The sequence below is a fragment of the Argentina anserina genome, chromosome 6, assembly GCF_933775445.1.
Source record: "Argentina anserina chromosome 6, drPotAnse1.1, whole genome shotgun sequence".
NCBI lineage: Eukaryota > Viridiplantae > Streptophyta > Magnoliopsida > Rosales > Rosaceae > Argentina > Argentina anserina.
Window position 1 is genome coordinate 21,321,919 of NC_065877.1, and position 21,605 is coordinate 21,343,523.

Here is a 21,605-nt window from a genome sequence, read left to right on the forward strand (position 1 = left end):
ATTATTTTGACTAGCGAGACTAGTTTATAGTTTATGATCTGACATTATTATTTTGACTAGCGGGGCTAGTCCACATTATACAGCCTGATAGTATTATTTTGACTAGCGGGGCTAGTTTGCACTCATGACTTGAGATATCTCTTTGACTAGCGGGGCTAGTCCAATTTCTGTTATTGAGTTATTATTTTGACTAGCACGGCTAGTCTGTTTCTATTGTATGATTATTACTTTTCAGAGACTGGCAGGGTTAGTTTATTTTCTATATTTCGTCGGATATTTATCCGGAAATCTCAGAAATTAATAAGTTAGTTTCGACATTTTAGTAATTACTTCAGGAATGAGATTCTCGTTAATTATATTTTACGTTAATTAATGACCATTGTTGTCTTAAAGTGGGTTGGGCGGTTGCGGTCTAAGAGGAGCGGAAAGCTCCAGGGGTCGATCGATGTTATGTGTCCTAACGTCACATAGCGTAATGGACACCTTTATGAATTTTATAGGTTGTGATGTATTATTGTTGATGCATGCATTTGTTTTAAATGTCGTGGAGGCCGTTTTGGCTGGAGGAGCAGATGGCTCCAGGTGTTGAGGTGGTTTTGTGATTATTAGAAGTGTTGTTTTGTGCAGGTCGGGTTAGCTACTTTTAGGGGAGACTATGCCGAAATTTCGCTATGCCTTCTTTGATACTGGTCCCTGCATGACTCACCTTAGGGGTTAGCTTATTTTGGTAATCTCCTTTTGACAATGGTCATGTTAATTGAATATTATGCTTCATAGTAACGGATCGATGTAACACCATCGATTAGTTATAATAGAATTATGAGTTGAGAACTCTTAGGAGGAAATATTTTCGCATTGACTTGAGAGGTATTTCGAGTTCTAGCTTGTCAATCGTGTGGAATAATAAGGGCAGTATGTATTTTGATACGTATTACAATACTTGTATTGTGTGATCCATTGCTATTGGATCGTAGGGTGGTGGGACCACTTGCTGATTCAGTTTTGACCCAGAAGGTCATCATCTTCATGGACTTGTATCCTTTTTGTTGGGGGTTAAAGGATATTGAGAATTAGATTATTTGGTTAATTTTCTATTTTTGGTGATTCGTCGTGAGACGAGATGTTGAGAGTAATTTCCCTACTATCTTGTAGTCTTTATTTATCTGAATAAATTTCTCGATGTAGACAGTTGTGGACTATTCTTAGTGTATTAATAATAAAGATTCGGTACCCCTTCTCTCATATCCTTAATTCGGTAATTTGGTCAAAATTTTGATTGTGACATATTTCAGTTGGCCACTAGTTGCGTCGCTACCACTATTAATAACTGGCGCGTTTTAACCTAGAACTTGGGGATTTAAGCTTATAGAGACATTAACTTGATAATGAAATATTCTTGCTACTTTATCGAAGCTAGAGATTTTTCATAGATTTAATGGTGCTGTTAAAGGGAATTAGTTGGTACTCGTAATGAGAACATAAAAACGAACTGCGTCGCCTGTTGACATTGCTTAACTATGGAACAGAGTATCGTTTAAGGAATTGATCGATTGATTTCATTTAGCCTTTGGTGTCACTTTTAGAGAATGGATCTCATGTGGCCTTGGAAATCCTTCGAGTTGAGATTGAATGATTTATAGTATATCAGAGTAGTAGGTATGCAGCAGTCGCGATAGGATATCATAGGAGTCGTAGAGGTGCTTGGTTGTGATATGTGGGGTAACCCCAGTTTTTAGAAATATTCAATATTTAATCAGAGGATATTTCGAGTCAAACTCTTTTATTAAGAAGTACTCATTCCCATTGATATATAGAACAATAGTCGTATTCCGAGATGTGTGTGTTATTGTAACGATGCGCGGTGGGACCACCCTCTGATGTGGGTATGATCTGGGAGGTCATCATTTAACTTTGGGAGATGAAAGATTAGGGCAGGCAACCATACCCCTTTTCCCTTTTGTCGGGTACGTAAATTTCGAGGTCGAAATTTTTATAAGGTGGGGAGAAATGATACGTCCCGAATCTTTTACCCTTATGATTTTACTTTTACCTTTTATCGGGAGTCGTACTAAGTGTAGAGAGTCTAAATATTGACTTTTTGATGTGTAAGTGTTTCGGGAAATCCTCATTCATGAAAGTTGTAGGGCTCATCGATACGAATTCGTAGACACGCGGCACGCCCAAATCGGAGTTCGTATGAAAAAGTCACGAATCAAAAATGGTATGGGGTATTTTTGGAAAATAGTATAAATAGGGGGTGAAAAATCAGAAAATATCGGATCGGGTACTGTTCACCCGAGAGAAAATCCAAAAAACTTCCGACCGGCCGATCTCCGTCGTCTGGCCACCGATCGGAGTGCCACCATTCAGTTCGAACCGGCTCCCCATTCCCTTTCGATTTGTACCGAAATCACGGGATGCCGACCACCATGTAGAGAGCTGCGACGATCGGAAACCCCGGCGACTTCGGAGCTCACGGTTGCTTTTATCCGACCTATATCCTTCCTCTGGTCCTGATTCCATGCCATTTGTAGCCCAGATCGAGCTGCAAATTGGAGTTTCGAAAGTCAACCCTCTGTCGGCATCTCAACATTTTCCGGCCATTTTCGGCCGATCTAGGCTTGGGTGTAGGTATGAAACTTGTCTACTTTGATGTGATCTACAACGTTGATGTTGGTGTCGAGTCAATTTGTTAGAATTTGCACCTATGGGTATCTATTTAGTGATCAGTCCGCTTTTAGAGTGGTTGGAAAGGGTGGTTCGTGGGGCCCACGCGCAGCCGATGTGGCGGCGCGTTTGTGAGTTTTTAGAGCATTGAGTTGCTCTATTAAATAACATGCGTCGATACGAACTTATCGACATATTAATCGTTGAATTTGATTATTATATGAGGTTATTGTTCTAGATTATCGTTGGTAGGAATAAAATATTATTGCCGTAAGCATTGTGTTAAATTAAGGTTGGCTGCTATGTATTTGTATTGATTGATAATGGATATGGTCTTGTGTACTTGATGAATGATGGTTATGTAATGAACTATGTGTGTTGGTTGTGATGTGTTTGTGATACGAATCAGAATGGTTATGAGGTTTACGTTGTTATGGTGAATGTGGTAGGTTTGTGGTAAATGTGTAGGTTCTGTGGTTTCAATTAGGGCTGTCAATGGGCCGTGTCGTGTTGGGTTCGTATCGGGTTAAGGTATTTTGCGTGTTACAAAACGCAAACGCAAATCCAACTCATTTAATAATCGTGTTGAAAATTGAAACCCAAACCCAACCTATTTATTAATAGGTTACCCGTTTCCAACCCATTCAATAATTAGGTCGTGTCGTGTTGGAAACTGACCCATTAACATCGTGACCCATTTAACCAATGACTTAATTAAATTCACTACAAACTACACAATACCACAATTATATGTAATTAATATATATAAACTTCATCATAAATTCAAAAGTCTATAATTAAAATAAAGTTATCCATTGTATAAAAAAAATTACATAATCCATAAATTGAGTTTGAAAGCATCAAATGCTAACTTGCAAAGACTGTTTCACTTTATTTAGCATAAAAAAGAATAATCACCACCTACAATTGAAAACAACATAAGATAAGTAGATTGATCATGATACTTAATTGAAGATCTACATCCTCACAATTCACAAATCTAAATAAAAACATGTTAAAATAGTCAATCATTTACCAAGCACATTCGAATGTGTTTTTTAGCTTCATTTGTCTTAGGTTGGATGAGCAGCAGTATCTTCAGTCAAGTCGTCCAATTTAGGTGGCAAAGTAAGAACAACAGCTAAAAAAAAATAATAAATTAATTTATATATTTCATATATAAAATGTAAGTAACTCTTTAAAATTAAGTGTAAATTAAACCAATACCTTCTGCAAATATCCAATCACGTGTTCAAATAAGAGCTTCAACAGTTTCAGATTTAAGTGCACTACGGTATTGGTCAAGAACTCTACCACCAACACTAAATACGGATTCAGAAGCAACTATAGAAATTTGAATTGATAGTATATCATGGGCCATAATAGATAATTCCGAATAGCAAAATTGGTTTGTCTTCCAAAACTGAAGCACATTCAAGTCTGTAGTTCTTGGCTACCTTGGCTCATCTACAATTGCAACTGAGTCTTCTGTGGGGAGAAAACACATTCTTCTCTCTCAAAATCGTCAAAATCCTAAAATTAAATAGTTAGAATAATTAAGTGTACCAAAATAACAAAAATTTGTTACTATATAGCAGAGGAAAAACCAATTAAGAACATATCAACGCTTAACCAGAAAATAAAGAAAATTTTCAAAGATGTAGTGAACGTATAGGCAGTCTAGCACACAAAATTGCAGAATATTTGGAGCTGAATTACTATTTTAATTAAACTCAATAGATAACTGAATATAAAGAAGAAGAAAAAAAAACAGATTATATTTACCTTCAGAACATCCCTGCATTCTTCAGAAACCATTGCATCAGCAGAAAGGGTATGGCTAGTATCTTGATTTTTTGATGTAGATGTAGAATTCATTGACGTAGAATGAATTTTCATGTTCACATAAAAAACAGAAAACAACTTCTTTCGCACTCGCTTCAATTCAGTATTTTGGGCCATATAGTCGTCGATATGAAAACTCAACAAACTGCAACTTGTATCGAGGATCAAATATTACAGCAATTGGAAGAATCAAGCTATACTTAGACCAATACTATTCAAATTTAGAGATCATTTGGGATGCCATACGACTCATAAATATATCATGATCAACCTTGGCCTTTCTCAAAGTATCTTCAACAACAAAGACTTGTGGGAAGTACAAATTAGCTGTGGGATACTGAGGGATACTGATTTCCTGAGAACAAGCAAGTAACATCATAGAACACCTTAAGAAGCTTGGATATCTTCTCCACTATTTTCCACTTATCTTGGGAAAGTGCATGCTTGTAGTTAGAGTCACTTAGCTGCAAATGAAGGAATGCACGTTGATAATAGATTGCACTATCAATCATAAGGGATGTAGAATTCCATTTGGTTGGTACATCTTGACGCAAGCCCCTTTTACATTCTAATGAAACTTGTGCAACACAATCTAAGAATTTTTATTTTCTTCCTTGTGAACCCCTTACATACTTAATGCTCTCTCTAATTTTCATAATGGAACCATCAATTTCTTTCAACTCCTCTTGCACAATCAGATTAAGAATGTGAGCACAACAACGAAACGTGGAAAAACTCACAATCCATTAGAAGTACATCCCTTAGCCTTAGTTGTCCCTTCAGTGACTCAACAAAGCAATCATTGGCAGAAGCATTGTCTAAAGTCATAGAAAACAATTTTCTTTCAATACCCCAATCCACCAACAACTTGTAGATTTTGTGAGACAAAGCCACACCAGTATGAGGAGGAGACATATAACTGAAATTCAATACTCTCTTTTGCAATATCCAGTAATCATCAATAAAATGAGCAGTGAGAGCAAGATAACCATCCGTTGCAATAGAAGTCCACAAATCAGAAGTCAAGCAAATTCTACTAGGAATAGAAAGTAGAGTTTTCTTAAGCTTCTTCATTTCCCTAGCATGCATACTCATTACATCTTCCTTAGAAGTGTTCCTAGATATCAACTTGATATAAGCACATATATATGTGAACATTTTTCTAATCCCATCATACTCAACAAACTGAAAAGGCAAGTCATGCTTAACAATAGCTCCACCAATAGTTCATAAAATTTATTAGGATCAAATCTAGATGACCTTGTGATCAAAGAACCATTATCATTATGAGACACAACTAATTGTCCAAGGTCCAGTTGTTTCATACAAGATGCCATATGGCGTTTTAGATTTCCAGTACCATACATGCTAGAGCACAAGTAAGTGATACCGCATCTTAGGCACTTAGCCCTTTGCTTCTTGTCCGAACCCAATGGAAGTACTTCAAACTTAGACCACACATTTGAAGTGAGTTTCCTTCGCCTCTTAGGATTAGAGTTTGAAGATGCATTATTTGTCTCTTGAGTATCTTGCATCACAGTGTCAATGCTTTTGACATCATTGCCCTGAGCAACTTGAGCATTTTCATGAATGACATCCATCTGCCACACATAATCAATATCAGTAACTTAAATATTATATATGCCTACTATTCTATTAATAAAGCATCATTTGGTTTAAGCATAATGACAAATTATTTATAAACAAGCACTACGTTCTTGGAAGAACCTCACATATACTATAAATCGAAATAGACATACTCATATATATATAATTAATATAGTGCTGGTACTGTAATGCCATGCCATGAAAGATTAACCACAAGAAATTCATGAGACTTTGGTATGGAGTTGATTACTAAGCACATGCACGTGGACTTGCAAATTTAATTGAGGTTTCAAGATATATATAGCACCACATGGATCTAAATCAAGAGTTAGATCAATCAAAACGAGTCTCAAATATAAAAGTAGCATTGGCTTGACGATTATACCTTGTAGAGAGGAGGTGAAGCTTAGATATGGCCGAGCCGTGAAAGTGTGAAACGGTGAAACTTAGGGTTTGTGTGCTGATAAAAGGGCTAAATAAGATAATTTACAGTGTTAAGTGTTAACGTATGGTAACCCTAAATGTAAAAAAAGACTTATTCGACCCTTAAAAACATGTAATAAATGGGTCGTATATGTAAGTTTGTATTATATATACCCAACCCATATATATACCCGCAATTGACCCGTTTATTAAATGGGTCATGACGGGTTGACCCGCCACTGACCCTCTTTTTAATCGTGCGGGTTCAACCCACTTTATTTCATGCGAGTTTCGGGTCGTGTTAACGGGTCGTGTCGGAATTGACAGCCCTAGTTTCAGTGCGTTAGAGTGTTTGGCTTAGTGAACAATTGAACTACAAATGGCTTGATCCCTTGTAAAGGGTACATAGGCAGCCCAACCAATATTTGGGTGCAGCCACAATTATTTTAGATTAGATATTGGTTTGCTTGCTATAATTGTATTTTAATGCGTTTATAGGTTAGTTTTGGGTCGGGTCCTTTCACGAGGTCTCCACATAGTGGTTGCTGATGACGCCATTAGACATGGTTAAGTTCTCCTCCTCACCGTTGCCGCGATACCTAGGTTGTCATCGTCTTCGATGAAGTCACCAAGGCCGTTAAGATCTGTGGAAGCCAAACAAATAGGACGGTGGCATTGTTTGTAATTTCTGTGAAAACTTGGGGCAACGGTTTAAGAAATTATATTGAGTGAGTTTTTTGTGATTTTGAAATTCTTGGTGACTTTTTTATAATTAGGTTAAACTAATATGCTTTTTTATGATATACCCTTATTTTATTTCTTTCAAACAGGTACAGTTAAAAGCATCAACGGGCCCAAGACTAAACGAATAAATAAAGCATCAGCGAGACTATCAAAAATCTAATTTATGATATAAGAGAAAAAAAAAATTCAGATCATTTGGGTTGACGTCTGATCGCACTACAAAAAAAAAAAAGCTTTAGCAACATGTAATGACAACAATGTATGTCAGTAAAAAACTTGACAACATTTCGCGTGTGTTGTAGATGCCAAAGTTATTAAAAGTCTAAAAACATTTAACAGCATATCTCGCACGTTGTAGAAAAAAAATATCATGTGCGATGTTGTATTTTAACACATTGTTTGTCATCAATTTTCAACAACAAACATAGTACACATTGTGCTTTTTAACATGTGGAGTGGGTTGTTGATTTTGATCTCTTTAGGGAAAGTTGTCATAAAGGCGGTTCTTTGTAATTTATTCATCTAGTATAAAAAAACAACACAAAATGCATGTTGTTGTAAGTTTTCAAATTTCAACAACAAGCAACTTCTATTTGTATTTTTTACCAATAAACTTGGCATGCTATTGTAAGTTTTCAACCGTAAACCCCAAATTTAGTTACCTAAGAAGCACGGATACGGACACAAGTGTCCGTATTGGACACAATTTTCGATACGCGGACACGCCAAATAAAATTTTTATTGGACACGGACATGTTTTGGACCTGTTAATTAAATATTATTTTCAATATATGTACACGCCAAAACTTTTATTCCATAAAAATCACAAATTCAAGCTAACTTAACATCTGTGATTTTTTCAATGCAGATCTGCAACTTCAAAAAATAATACGTAATTGTAGAAAAATCTTTTATCTATGATTCACGTTCTCAATTGTTCTTTAGGATGTCTATTACAAATGTCTAGAAGACATTATCTGCAAATAACCAACCTAACTACTTCATTTTAGCCAAACCTTTTACTGATACGGATGACAAAACTGCAAGTGGCAAAAAAAAAAAAGAGTCCACTGATTTAACTCTTTAACCATATGATTATGAAATAATGAAAACAAATTTTCTGATGCTAGTAATTTATCATCCCGATGTTCCAAGGATTAACATTACTTGGATTTAGAACAAGTTAGCAACAAGGAGGTAAAATTAATCCAGATTACTAAACAAAACCACAAAAAGAAGTAGTGGAAATGATACACGCAGCAGCAAACAAGTATTGTACCTGAAATTGCTGGAATGAGCATGCCATCTCCTATGACCATGGAAGCACCTAACAATACTACAACCAGTCGTGTTGTTCGTAACATTTTATGCTTTTCCAAAAATCTCTTCAAAGGGGAAGAAGCTACAACCTGTGACGACGGACCATATTTGTAAGATGAGAGTTCGTCATCAGCTGCTTGTTGGTTGGGAAGTAAACTAAACTTTGCATGGTGGAAAAGCAATGAGTATAGAGCATATGTTCCTCGTGACACCAATTAAAAAACATATGACCAAAATGAGACTCAATAAAAATGCCCAAGAGTCCAGGCATAGGTATTTTTAAACTTCAAATCTCACCACACCTTCACCATTATCGTCTGCACTCAACAGGATAAAGACATACTTGAGCAAGGGTATAAGTATAAGGGTCCAGAAAACCAAGGAAAATGCACCAAATATCACCTCCTCATTGTTATGGTTCTGCAACTTGCCTAAAAATGTGCTACTATAAACATAGAGAGGAGAAGTACTGAGATCCCCATAAACCATACCAAGGCTCTGATATGCAAGTAATAAATTTCTAGAGAGATTAACCCATGAAACCTGGAAAGCAACAAGATATAAAAGAGTTACATTGTTGGTATTAAATGAACTGCATCCCATCCTGGTCCAAAAGAAAAAAATCCAAATAACAATAAAAATGCACTCATGCGACTAATCCTTGATATCAAACTGATGACTGAGATATCATTTCATCATTTCTCTAACTTGATGATTGTGAAAAGTTGGGATAAATTCGAAATCTGAAATTGATAAGATGTCGGGAAAATGATAGGGATGGATGGAGCAGCAGAAGAAAAACAAGATGGGAGATTATTAAAGGGCATTAAATGAAAAAGAGTAAAATTGGTAAGAGAAGAAAGGAATGGATCTCAGAGATTGAAGAATGAACCTCGGGAGATTGTATATTTGCAACTACATAACCCAAATGATGAGTTCCTGAAATGGGAACCCAAAATCATCATGAAAAGATGAGTTCAACACAGAGAGATTCAAATATGAAAACTAAAGCAGTAAAGCTTGAATTCGTGATCTAAAATGGTGAACCCAAAATCATCAAACAAAACCCCAATTCAACTAGCATGTAGTCCCAATCAAACCAAATCACTCAATCATAAAAATCGAAAATTTAAGATAGAAATGGTGACCTGGGAGAAGGGAAAGAGAAGTATCAAGTGGGAGGAGTAGTGGGCGGTCAGACGCGGCGAAGATTTAGGGCGGATCGGTGGAGAGAAAATGGAGGTAGTGAGATCGGAGGTCTCTATTTTTGAGATTGAAGATTGAAGGCTACGACTATGAGTGAGACTGAGAGACATCACCACATTGGGGTTTTTATCTAAAAAATTTGTAAGAACAAAAATACCCTAGCGTGTCCTCCTTATCTACGTGTCTAAATGGGACACGCGCGTGTCCATTACGTATTGTGGCGTGTCCGTGCCGTGTCCAAAGTCAGTTCGCGTGTCCGAGTGTGTCCGTGTTCATGTCCGTGTCGGACACGCAATACACTGCCCAGAAACCGTGTCTGTATTTCATAGGTAGTTACTGTAGTTATATCATTGAATTTGTTGTCATGGCATTTTAATATGAATCACATCCGGAGTATTTCTGGTTCTATAAATTGTTTATTAGTCATGTTTATAACAAGAGCAAACTTGGTTTCTCAATAAACTAACTTTTATTATACTTGTTCATGAGCACAAATTCGAGAATGTGAAAAATAAATGTTATTGTTCTTGAGGTAAGGCTACGGTGTATTGGAGCATGCATCAAGTTTTAAATAAATAGAGGCTACAACCTTATGGAACAGCCTTGTAGTTGCTAATTAAGATGAAGAGACTACGAAAAAATTGAAGTGAAACTGTGGGAAGCCGATTCAAAGTTGGTGATCACAGATTGTAAATGTTGTAGGACTATATATAATTATCACATGAATTCTCTCGGGAGGAGATTTTCTCTCAACTAGCGCTATTGCCTACTGCTGTTCTAGGACTTGAAATCGGTTTACTCCAAACTCTCACTTGCCTCCAAACTTGTATATTTTTATTAACGAAATTTTTATTAAGAAAATCGAGGATTATACATTATTAGTTCCTCGTATGTGGACAGCTAGCTGGATATAGATCCCACTTATTACACAAAGAAAAGTTACGACAAAATTAAAACATGAGAAGTTGCACACTGTAAACTAGCACCACAATACTGCAAAATGGATCTCTCTCACATCTGGTGAGATTTTAGATTCACAATGTTTATAGACTATGAACTCTTTGCCACAATCATTTGATTATTTGTTGTTGAATTGCTTGCATTTTTGGTGTAACTAGCTTGAACATCTTTTTTCTGATTTTTGATCATTTCTTCACCAGTAAGACTCTTCCCTTTTTTATCAATCTCATTCAATTTTTGGTTGATAAGCCGCCCAAGAACATCAATATCAGTTGGGTCCAAATTCTGGAACTGAGGAGTTCCAGTGGTGAGACTTTGATACATGGCAACTTTCAATTCTTTCTCACGATTTTGCATTCTCACTTTATTTAACTGTTCACTAGCTTTAGAGATCATCCCTCTCAAATAGGTTTCTTGGCTTAACATCTTCCTATTCTTCTCTATCACAGACATATTCTTGAACTTATTGAGAACTTTTTCGACCCCAGATTTCGAAGGCCAAACTTCAGGTCGAGAATCAAAAGGGTTGTAAACTATAGCACATGCATCAATTCCACAAAGAGTGCTTAGTTCATCCATCTTCTTCATCATACCCCTTTTTCTTTTCTTGAATGTAGCTTTTCTGGCTGAATTGTTGGTGATATATGCTACTTTCACTTTCTTTCTGGCCATAGTTATGTCTTCCAAATAATATGAAAGACAGAGTTTGAGATGGGTTCTTTCTCTCAACATGCACAGTATATATACGATACCTTATCATACGTGAAGGTTAGGTGAGAGTGGTATTGGTGAAATCATATCCAACCTTGATAGAAGTTTTTGCTGTCTAATTTATTGAAAATAAATAAGAATTTCATATAAATGGTAATTAAGATAACATGATAAGTTGGCATAATGTAGGCTTCATATCCAACGTCTGGTTGTACGATTTCATTGGCAAAGTTAAAATCTAATATAATTATATAAAATTTACTGATATTAATATCTTGAATTTTTAATTAATATTAGTACCATTTTTTGTAAAATTGGAAATGCTATCTATCATCCGTAATACATGTAGACATATGAAATTTAATGAAGTAAAACATCTTCATTAAATGATTAAATCGACCAAGACTCCACAAAATTGCACACATGGCTCAAAAGTCAACAAAATTAGTGCAGATCCGAATAAAACTCGCGTCAGCACATAAATGGATGATCGTAATCGAAGCTACGTGATTCGGATTTAAATCCGAAATTGAATGTCATTGACGATTCGAAATAGTAATCAGATATTTGATTAAATTAATAAATTTTTTAAACGGTTATAATTAAATCAATTATTTTCTAATTAATTTAGTTATGAGAATAACTAATTTTAAATAAATCATAAAATACATATTGATTTAATTATACAATTAAATAAATATTATTATTTTAGTGTCATTAAAATATTCTATAAAATAGAAGCCTTGACATTATAAATACCCATTCCAACATGAAAAGAAGAGACTTGAGAAGAAGAGAGGAAATCACTTGAGCAAGATCACTCTCGAGAAATCCTTAAGTCTGGAGTCCACGAAGAATTGTCAAGATACCAAATCGCTCGTTCTTCATCAAATCCAAATCCAAACTCAAGTCCACGAAGAATCGTCAAGCTACCAAATCGCTCGTTCTTCATCAAATCCAAATCCAAACTCAAATTCTCAAGATCAAGTGCATGTCACCCTTGAACCAAGTTACATACGGAGATAGAATCAGAGGAGTTCACAAAGATTGTAACCCCGCGCTTGATTATCAATAAATCAAATTTTATTTGTACACGTGTCTGCACTCTTATTTGTTTTCAGATTCCTGTTTTACAAATTGGCACACCCAGTGGGACATTTTTGGCCCCTCATCTCCTTCTCCGAAGAAATCTTCAAATTCATTCGTGCGATGGCTTCCAAGAACAACCAAGCCGTTCCATCGACGAAATCCAAGTCCACAACCATGAGGTTAAGCGGAGAGGCCGAGCTGGTCAAGAAGTCCAAACAAACATTCTCCAAATAAAAGAGTGAACCGATTGCCCTTGTCACCCGAAGCGTGGCTAGAGCTCAACCCACGACATTTATGGCACTTGCTAGTAAGCCTCGTCAACCAGTCATCACCTTGGAGAGCTTGGGAGAAATAGAGCATGCCTCTCAAAGTGGGAAGAAGCAAGTGTCAAAGGAGAAGGAGCCAAAGAAGCAATCTCTTCTACCCGTTCATGGTGATGGCCCTATCCTGGAAGACGTTTTCTTTGATGACGAATCGAGCATGACATCATACCACGGAAGTCCCAAAGAAGATGGCGATAACTTTCATTATATGGCGCATGAGTCCTCTTCTGATAATGCGCAGATCTTGGTGACGGGGACATCCACAATCGAGGAGCAACTCTCCAATTTGTTGGAGATGGTTGAAAAGCTCACCCGAACAGTTGAGGAAAAGAACGTGCAAATCGCTGAGCTATATAGCAAGTTGGAAGATCATAATGATGAGAACTCCACCAAAGGGCCGCCTGGCAGGAGCAAAAAAATGAAAAAGGGAGAAGCGTCTAAGAACAATGACGACTCGCTTGGTTCCTTGTCACTCCAGCAATTGCAGGACATCATCACCAACTCAATTCAGGCTCAATATGGAGGTCATTCTCATGACTCCCTCACATACTCCAAACCTTACACTAAGAGGATCAATAGCTTAAGGATGCCGCCGGGGTATCAGCCACCAAAGTTCCAACAATTTGAAAGTAAAGGGAACCCGAAGCAACACGTCGCCCACTTTGTGGTGACTTGCAATAACGCCGGGACAAAAGGCAATCACCTTGTCAAGCAGTTTGTTCGCTCATTGAAGGGAAATGCCTTTGAGTGGTATACAGACCTAGAGCAGGAGTATATTGACAGTAAGAGAGCAAGGGGCAACCGTTGATTCTTCTAAAGCTGGTCTCGTTTCACTGCAAGCAAGCCAATCAGAATTTCAGGAAGGAGAAGGGCACAGTGAGCCAATGTGCAACATATCAGTGTCTAGGTAGTTGAAGAGAAGAATCAAGAGGTTCAATCAAGCCCTCGCATTTCGTCGTTTGATCACATTCGTCCAGGTTCTCGAAGAGCAACATCTGAACGTATTAAAGGATCAATCACAAGAGTGTCAATGTTTAACCATGTGAACATGACAACAAATAGAGGTTCAGTCTTCAATCGCATCGGTAGTACAACCATTCGGCCTTCCGTATTCAAAAGGATGTCAAGTTCAGACAAAGATAAGAAAGAGTCGAACCTCATTCCGCTAAATCCTGCGTTGGAAACGATCAAAGCACCTAAGGAACGACAAATAAGCAAGAGGTAAACGACTTGTAGTCAAGTGGAGAGGAAAGAAATCTAAAGACTTATCCCGTCACGCATAAAGAGGAATTGTGTGTTGGAGATGGATTCTACGGATCAACTCAAAGTGAATGAACATACCATCATATTCACTGGCCAGAAATGAGATAGCAACCTCGGTAATGGTGATGAGGATAACATTGTCCAAACCACTTATCATGTCACAGTGGTAAAAGCAGATCCTACAGAGGAAGACGATCATGAAGATTTTGAAATTGAAGTAGACGAAGCTCCTCCAGAACTTGAAGACGGGGGGCAAGCCATTATGGATGAACTTAAGGAGATTAACTTGGGAACAAAAGAAGACCCAAGACCTATTTTTGTAAATGCGTCTTTAAGTTCCGAAGAAGAAAAATAATATCTTGATCTGTTGCTCGAGTACTAAGATGTCTTTGCTTGGACGTACAAAGAAATGCCTGGCCTGGATCCAAAGGTAGCAGTTCATTGACTTGTTGTCAAACCGGAGGCTCGGGCAACCAAGCAAACACAAAGACGCTTTCGAACAGAACCTATTCCTCAAATTGAAGCAGAAGTTGACAAGTTGATTACCTCCGGCTTTATTAGAGAGGTTAAATATCCCAAGTGGATCGCAAACATTATTCCTGTCAAGAAGAAGAACGGACAAATCTGCGTTTGTGTAGATTTTTGTGACTTAAATAAGGTGTGTCCAAAAGATGATTTCCCTATGCCAATCATAGAGCTCATGGTGGATGCGACTATCGGGCATCAGGCTTTGTCATTCATGGACGGATTATCTGGTTACAATCAGATAAAGATGACCTTAGAGGATGAGGAATTCACTACATTTCGAACTCCCAAAGGAACTTATTACTATAAAGTCATGCCATTCGAGTTAAAAAAATGCTGGTGCAACGTACCAACGTTCTATGCAAAAACTTTTCGGTGACATGCTGCACAAATATATAGAATGCTATGTTTATGATTTGGTTGTCAAAACAAAGAAAAGAAGTGATCACTTGCAAGATCTACGAAGAGTGTTTGATAGGTTACGCGTGTACCAATTAAAAATGAATTATTTGAAATGTGCCTTCGGCGTCAGTTCTGGAAAATTTCTTGGATTCATTGTGAAGCACCGAGGCATCGAGGTAAACCAATCAAAAATTAAAGCCATCAAGGAAATGCCAGAGCCAAAAAATTTGTGCGAGTTAAAAAGCCTCCAAGGACGACTTGCCTTCATCAAACAGTTCATATCAAACCTGGCGGGCCGTTGCCAACCATTCTGTCGACTCATGAAGAAAGATGTTCCGTTTGTATGGGATGAAGCTTGTCGCAATGCCTTTGAGAGCATAAAGAAATAACTGGCGAATCCTCCGGTGTTAGGTGCACCTATCGCCGAGAAACCTCTTATCCTTTACATCGCGGCTCAAAAGAGATCACTTGGAGCCCTTCTTGCCCAAGAAAATGAAGTCAAAAAGGACAAGGCATTGTACTACTTAAGTCTGACCCTCACCGGACCTGAGCTAAATTATCTGCCAATAAAGAAGATGTGTCTTGCACTCGTCTTCGCCATTCAAAAGCTGAGGCATTACATGCAAGCTTACAGAATGCACTTGGTGGCACGAGCCGATCCAGTTAAGTTCATATTATCTACATCAATTCTAACCGGGCACATGGCTAAGTGGGCGTTACTATTGAACTAATACGACATCGTATATGTGCCCGCTAAAGTAGTGAAAGGACAGGTGTTGGCTAACTTCCTGGCAGACCACCCTATTCCAGCAGATTGGGAAATCTCATATGAATTCCCGGACGAGGAAGTCTTCCTTGCAGAGGTCCTCCCTACTTGGAAGATGTTTTTCGATGGCTCATCTAGGGCAGACGGGGCAAGGGTTGGTGTTATCTTTGTGTCTCCACAAACACAGATATTGCCTTATTCTTTCACTCTTGGGGAACTGTGCTCCAACAATGTCGTAGAGTACCAAGCGTTAATCATGGGATTGCAAACAACGTTAGAAAATGAATCCAAAGTCTTGAAGTTGGTGATTGATCAACTGCTCACTAATTACGAGGTCAAGAATGAAGATTTGGTACCTTTTTTCTAACTCGCCAAACAACTCTTGAAGGGCTTTGATAATGTTACACTCATACATGTTCCACAGAAAGAAAATCAAATGGCAGACGCATTGGCAAACTTGGCAGCGACTTTAGCATTATCTGGAGACAAAATTTTAGACATCCCAATTTGCCAAAGGTGGGTCGTGACAACAAAGCCTTCACTCCAATGTGTCAGTTCTCATGTAGTGTCAGTTTACACCATTGATGTTGAATATTGGAGGCATCCTTTTATCGACTATCTTGAGCACAACAAGCTTCCTGAAGATTCGAAGCAAAGGTGGAGCATGAAGCGCCGAGCACCATGCTTCCTCTACTACAAAGAAACTTTATATGGGAGGTCATTTGACGGATTACTCCATCGATGCTTGGGAAAATATGAAGCGGTCAAAGCCATGGAAAAGGTTCATTCTGGAGTGTGTGGAGCACATCAGTTCAGACCGAAGTTACATTTTCAAGTAAGATGACTAAGGTATTATTGGTCCGCCATGGTCAAGGATTGTATCGAGTATGTACAAAAATGCCAAGCTTGTCAGTTTCATGCCAACTTCATTCATCAGCCACCTGAGCCGTTGTATTCGACAATTGCTTTGCACCCATTCGACGTCTGGGTAATGGATGCAATCGGACCCATCACTCCGAAATCATCGGCTGGTCATATGTACATTATAGTAGCCACTGATTCCTTCTCAAAGTGGGCAGAGGCGATACCGCTGAAAGAAATAAAGAAAGAAAATGTTGTGGACTTCATTACGGGAAGCATTATACAACGCTATGGTATACCACGGTGCATCATCACAGACAACGCCAAATATTTCTCGAATACCGCAACATAAAAGTTGAGCAACAAATTCCACTTCAAGGTTCACTTTTCTTCGACGTACAACACCCTGACAAATGGTTTGGCAGAAACATTCAATAAAACGCTTTATAACATTCTGAAGAAAACTGTCAGCAAGAAGCAGAGGGATTGGCATGAGAAATTGGGCAAAGCTCTTTGGGCTTATAGAACGACGTATCTGACAGCCACAAATGCCTTATTCTCTCGTCTATGGTGTCGAAGCCGTGTTACCATTAGAGAAAGAAATCACGTCATTGCAAATCGCTTTGCAAGAAGGTCTCACAAATGAGGAAAATGTCAAGTTGCGCCTTTAAGAGTTAGAAGGTTTGGACGAGAAGAGGCTTGATGCACAACAACACCTGGAATGCTACTAAGCTCGGATGTCACACGCCTTCAATAAAGGTGTTCGACCACTGTCATTTTTTCATGTTGATGATTTAGTTCTTGCTGTTCGAAGACCCATCATTATGACGCACAAGACTGGCCCCAAATTCAAGTCAAAGTGGGATGGTCCTTACGTTGTCAGAGAAGTATACACCAATGGAGCTTACAAAATTGTGGCGGAAGATGGTTTGAGGATCGGTCCCATTAACGGCAAGTTTTTGAAGAAGTACCATGCTTGAAAACATCAAAGTATGCTCCAAGTCTGCACGAGCTTAAACTGCACAAGACAAAAAAAATAAACAAAAACAAAACAAAAAATGCTCCAAGTCTGCACGAGCCTAAAGTGCACAAAACAAAAAAAATGCTCAATGCCTGCATGAGCTTAAGCTGCACAAGGCACAAAAAAACAACAAAAAAACCCTTGAACTATGTGATGACTTGATTCATTCTGTAGAATAATACATAGGCAGCTTGAGAATAACAATCTTAAGTTCAGTCACACCAAAGTAAAAATAAGGGTTTGTCCATCAAATGATAGAGCAAATTCTTATTTCACTAATACACTATGCATAGGTAAAGCCGTCGGTAGTTCGAAACACACCCCATCGCACAAAGTTGTTAGATATAGAGTCGTTGGGAAGCTTGAATGACACCGTAGGAGCATCTTTGTCACGATGTACAAACTTCAACATCAAAACGTCTGAACTTAGCTCCTCGTTGCCTGACTTAGGCGATTGGAAGCTGGCTGCTTGGCGATTCACTGCGCTGCGAGAAGGGATTTGAGCTGCCATAGAATGGAGCTCTAAAGGCAAATGGCCCAGTGAGAGAGGGATATACAGTTAAGGTGGTGTCATCATGTTGCTCATCTTCAGCATTGTTGAGGATAGTGATCGTCCCGTTCTTGAAACTCCTGAAAGACGCCATGTTGAGTGTGATGCGTAAAGCCTAAAACACTTTTATTGAGTGCTGTCAAGTCTATGAATTGAGAGCATTCAAGCGATTAGGTCGTTTACGTTCTTCAAACTCTTGAAAGCCGCTATGGTGAATGTGATGCGTAAAGCCCAAAACGCTTTTATTAAGTGCTGTCAAGTCTATGAATTGACAGCAGTCAAGCGATTAGGTCATTTACATTCTTGAAACTCTTGGAAGCCAACATGCTAAATGTGATGCGTAAAGCCTAAAATGCTTTTATTGAATGATGTCAAGTCTATGAATTGAGAGCAGTCAAGCGATTAAGTCGTTTACGTTCTTCAACCTTCTGAAAGCCGTCATGCTGAATGTGATGCGTAAAGCCTAAAAAGCTTTTATTGAGTGCTTTCAAGTATATGGCTAGATCAACTGCAACTCTAAATTACTGTAAAAAAAAGAAGTCAAAATCAGACCATGACCCTAAAAAAAACCGATTTAACTAAAGCACGACTGCACTCAATCATTCAATTGTCACGACCATACTTCCTTCTTCAAATTTAGTTTCTTTTCTTAGCCAATTTCACCAGAGCTCTCTCTATCACTTGCTCCAATGGCGTCAGTCATCCCCGATAACCTAACCAGAGACCAGTACGTGTACTTGGCCAAGCTCGCCGAGCAGGTTAGCGCTACGAGGAGATGGTCCATTTCATGGAGAAGCTCGTCGTCAAGTCAACCCCAGCATCGAAGCTCACCGTCGACGAGCACAACCTCCTCTCCGTGGCTTACAAGAACGTGATCAGGTCGCTCCGGGCGGCGTAGCGGATCGTGTCATCGATCGAGTAGATGACATTTCTTGTGTGGTTCGGACCAACAAATCGACTCACCGTCTCCGAGCCGATCTCATCCGCGAAGTGTGCACTTCCAAGTCGGAATTCTACGAGAAGAATGAGGCTCACACTTTAGCGAAGTAACTCGAAGGCGACGGCTTCTTGAGCCTTAAAGGTGAGAAATGGGCTCACCACAGAAAGATCATCACCCCTACGTTTCATATGGAGAATCTCAAGTTACTCATACCTCTCATGGCAACGAGTATGGTGGACATGATGGACAAATGGTCAGCAATGTCGTCCGACTCTGGTCAGGTCATTGAAGTCTCTGAATCGTTCCAAACCCTACCCGAAGACATTATTACCCGAATTGCCTTCAGTACGAGCTATAAAGACGACAAAGCTATTTTCAGGCTACAAGCCGAGCAAGTGCTCTTCGTCGCCGAGGCCTTTAAAAAATTCTTCATCCCCAGTTATAGATTTGTACCAACGCGACGAAATATAAACATGTGGAAATTGGACAAGGAGATTAGGAAAAAGCTCATGGAGTTGATCGATATCCTGAGGGAAAACTCGATCAACAATGTGAATGGAAAATGTTCCAAGGATTTACTAGGGCTCATGATTCAGGCCGCCGATGATTTTTCTTTTGCCGCTCTGTTCTTGCTGTTTGGAATTAAACCTCCTAGAAGTTCTAGTGGTGGGAAGTTTGACTGGAAAAGAAAAGAAGTAAATCTTCATATATTGATTGTAAGTTTACTTGATTATACTCAAGAGACCCTGAAGATGAGCCGGCTAAAAGGGCGAGGAAAGGGAAGAAGCAAGCTGTAAAGAGTTAACATAATGATAGAAAATATGGGAAATCGGGTTGGAAAGTGAGCACGCCACCATGTGTTATATGCTGGAATCAATCAATTACATAACCAAAAGCCAATGACATTGCCGACAAGCTATCATGGCTAGGCATTATAGTTACATGTAACAGACATGTAAAAAACTAGCATACCTGTGCTCAATATTCAAAGGTTTGTAAAAAAGGGTTTATAAAAAGTTAGCATTGCCGTGTAAAAAGCTTGCATTGAAGATGATTACATGTAACAGACATGTAAAAAGCTAGCATACCCGTGCTCAATTTTCAAGCTATCATGGCTAGGCATTATGCCTTTGGCGGACTGAAAGAAAAAAAGCTGAGGCTATGTTGAAAGTGATGATGGAACTAGTCTTAAGCTAAATCATTGAAGGCAGTGGAGAAACAACTGCCTATGAAGAACGAGCATGTGATATATTGTAGACTATCCAGGAGGCAACATAACTTGTATGAAGACTTTATTGCTAGGTCGGAAACACAAGCAACTCTAGCAAGTACCAACTTCTTTGGAATGATAAGTATAATAATGCAACTTCGTAAAGTTTGCAACCATCCTGACTTATTTGAAGGTCATCTAATTGTTAGTTCCTTTGATATGAATGGTATATACATGCAACTGAGTTCTTCAATATGTTCTATGCTTTCGCCTGGACCATTTTCTATGGTAGACCTCAAGGGGTTGGGGTTTCTATTTACTCATCTAGATTTTAGTATGACATCTTGGGAGAGCGATGAAGTTAAAGCTCTTGTTACACCATCAAGTTTGATCAAAGACCGTGTTAATCTGATGCATATTGAAGATATCAGTGGATTCGGACATCATAAATATTGTAAGAAGGTTCATGGGATGAATATTTTCAAAGAAAAAATTTGTGGAGCCTCGGAAGCTAGCTCTACAAATTCTTCAAATCAAAGTGCATACTTCAAGCTGCGCTTTCAGCACGTGACGACGACATGTCTGCAGCACGACTTGAAGTGGGGCATTTGTAGACACTGAAATTTAATAAAGTAAAACATCTTCATTAAATGATTAAATCGACCAAGAGCCCGACAAAATTGCACACGTGGCTCAAAAGTCAACAAAGTTAGTGCGGATTCGAATAAAACTCGCGTCACCACATAAATAGATGATCGTAATCGGAGCTATGTGATTTCGACTTAAATAAGAAATTAAATGTCATTGACGATTTGAAATGGTAATCGGACATTTGATTAAATTAATAATGTTTTTTTAACGGTTATAAACTTATAATTAAATCAATTATTTTCTGATTAATTTAGTTATGAGAATAACTAATTTTAAATTAATCAGAAAATACATATTGATTTAATTATACAATTAAAAAATATTATTATTTTAGTGTCATTAAAATATTCTATAAAATTGAAGCCTTGACACTATAAATACCAATTCCAACATAAAGAGAAGAGACTTGAGAAGAAAGAGAGAAAATCACTTGAGCAAAATCACTCTCAAGAAATCCCGAATTCTCCCAAGTCCACGAAGAATCGTCAAGCTACCAAATCGCTCGTTTTTCATCAAATCC

The 21,605-nt window shown here is 38.3% G+C and overlaps 3 protein-coding genes across 3 annotated transcripts; all 3 read right to left on the reverse strand.

The window, feature by feature from the left end:
* Nucleotides 1-5,270: 5,270 nt before the first annotated feature.
* On the reverse strand, nt 5,271-8,898 carry LOC126799913 (uncharacterized). The gene is made up of 2 exons (XM_050527173.1): nt 8,567-8,898; nt 5,271-6,113 (listed from the first exon to the last, which is right to left on the reverse strand). The coding sequence occupies exons 1-2, from the start codon at nt 8,591-8,593 to the stop codon at nt 5,637-5,639; spliced, it is 504 nt and encodes a 167-aa protein (XP_050383130.1). The 5' UTR covers nt 8,594-8,898; the 3' UTR covers nt 5,271-5,636.
* Nucleotides 8,899-8,900: 2 nt separating this feature from the next.
* On the reverse strand, nt 8,901-9,923 carry LOC126797050 (potassium transporter 7-like). Its single transcript, XM_050523738.1, has 3 exons — nt 9,756-9,923; nt 9,010-9,150; nt 8,901-8,924 (listed from the first exon to the last, which is right to left on the reverse strand). Exons 1-3 carry the CDS (start codon nt 9,921-9,923, stop codon nt 8,901-8,903), a joined length of 333 nt encoding a protein of 110 aa, XP_050379695.1.
* Nucleotides 9,924-10,863: 940 nt separating this feature from the next.
* On the reverse strand, nt 10,864-11,445 carry LOC126797051 (agamous-like MADS-box protein AGL80). Its single transcript, XM_050523739.1, has one exon. The coding sequence runs from the start codon at nt 11,443-11,445 to the stop codon at nt 10,864-10,866; it is 582 nt and encodes a 193-aa protein (XP_050379696.1).
* Between the last annotated feature and the right edge of the window lie 10,160 nt (nt 11,446-21,605).

What these genes read in the sequence shown, in the direction of transcription:
- LOC126799913 (XM_050527173.1), bottom strand. Translation starts at nt 8,593, where the DNA reads ATGGCATGCTCATTCCAGCAATTTCAG. An exon ending in GCTCATTCCAGCAATTTCAG is followed by an intron (nt 6,114 to 8,566) that starts GTACAATACTTG and finishes TATGTGTGGCAG; the next exon opens with ATGGATGTCATTCATGAAAA.
- LOC126797050 (XM_050523738.1), bottom strand. Translation starts at nt 9,923, where the DNA reads ATGTCTCTCAGTCTCACTCATAGTCGTAGCCTTCAATCTTCAATCTCA. An exon ending in TTCTCTTTCCCTTCTCCCAG is followed by an intron (nt 9,151 to 9,755) that starts GTCACCATTTCT and finishes GTTGCTTTCCAG; the next exon opens with GTTTCATGGGTTAATCTCTC. An exon ending in AGAACCATAACAATGAGGAG is followed by an intron (nt 8,925 to 9,009) that starts GTGATATTTGGT and finishes TGTTGAGTGCAG; the next exon opens with ACGATAATGGTGAAGGTGTG.
- LOC126797051 (XM_050523739.1), bottom strand. Translation starts at nt 11,445, where the DNA reads ATGGCCAGAAAGAAAGTGAAAGTAGCATATATCACCAACAATTCAGCC.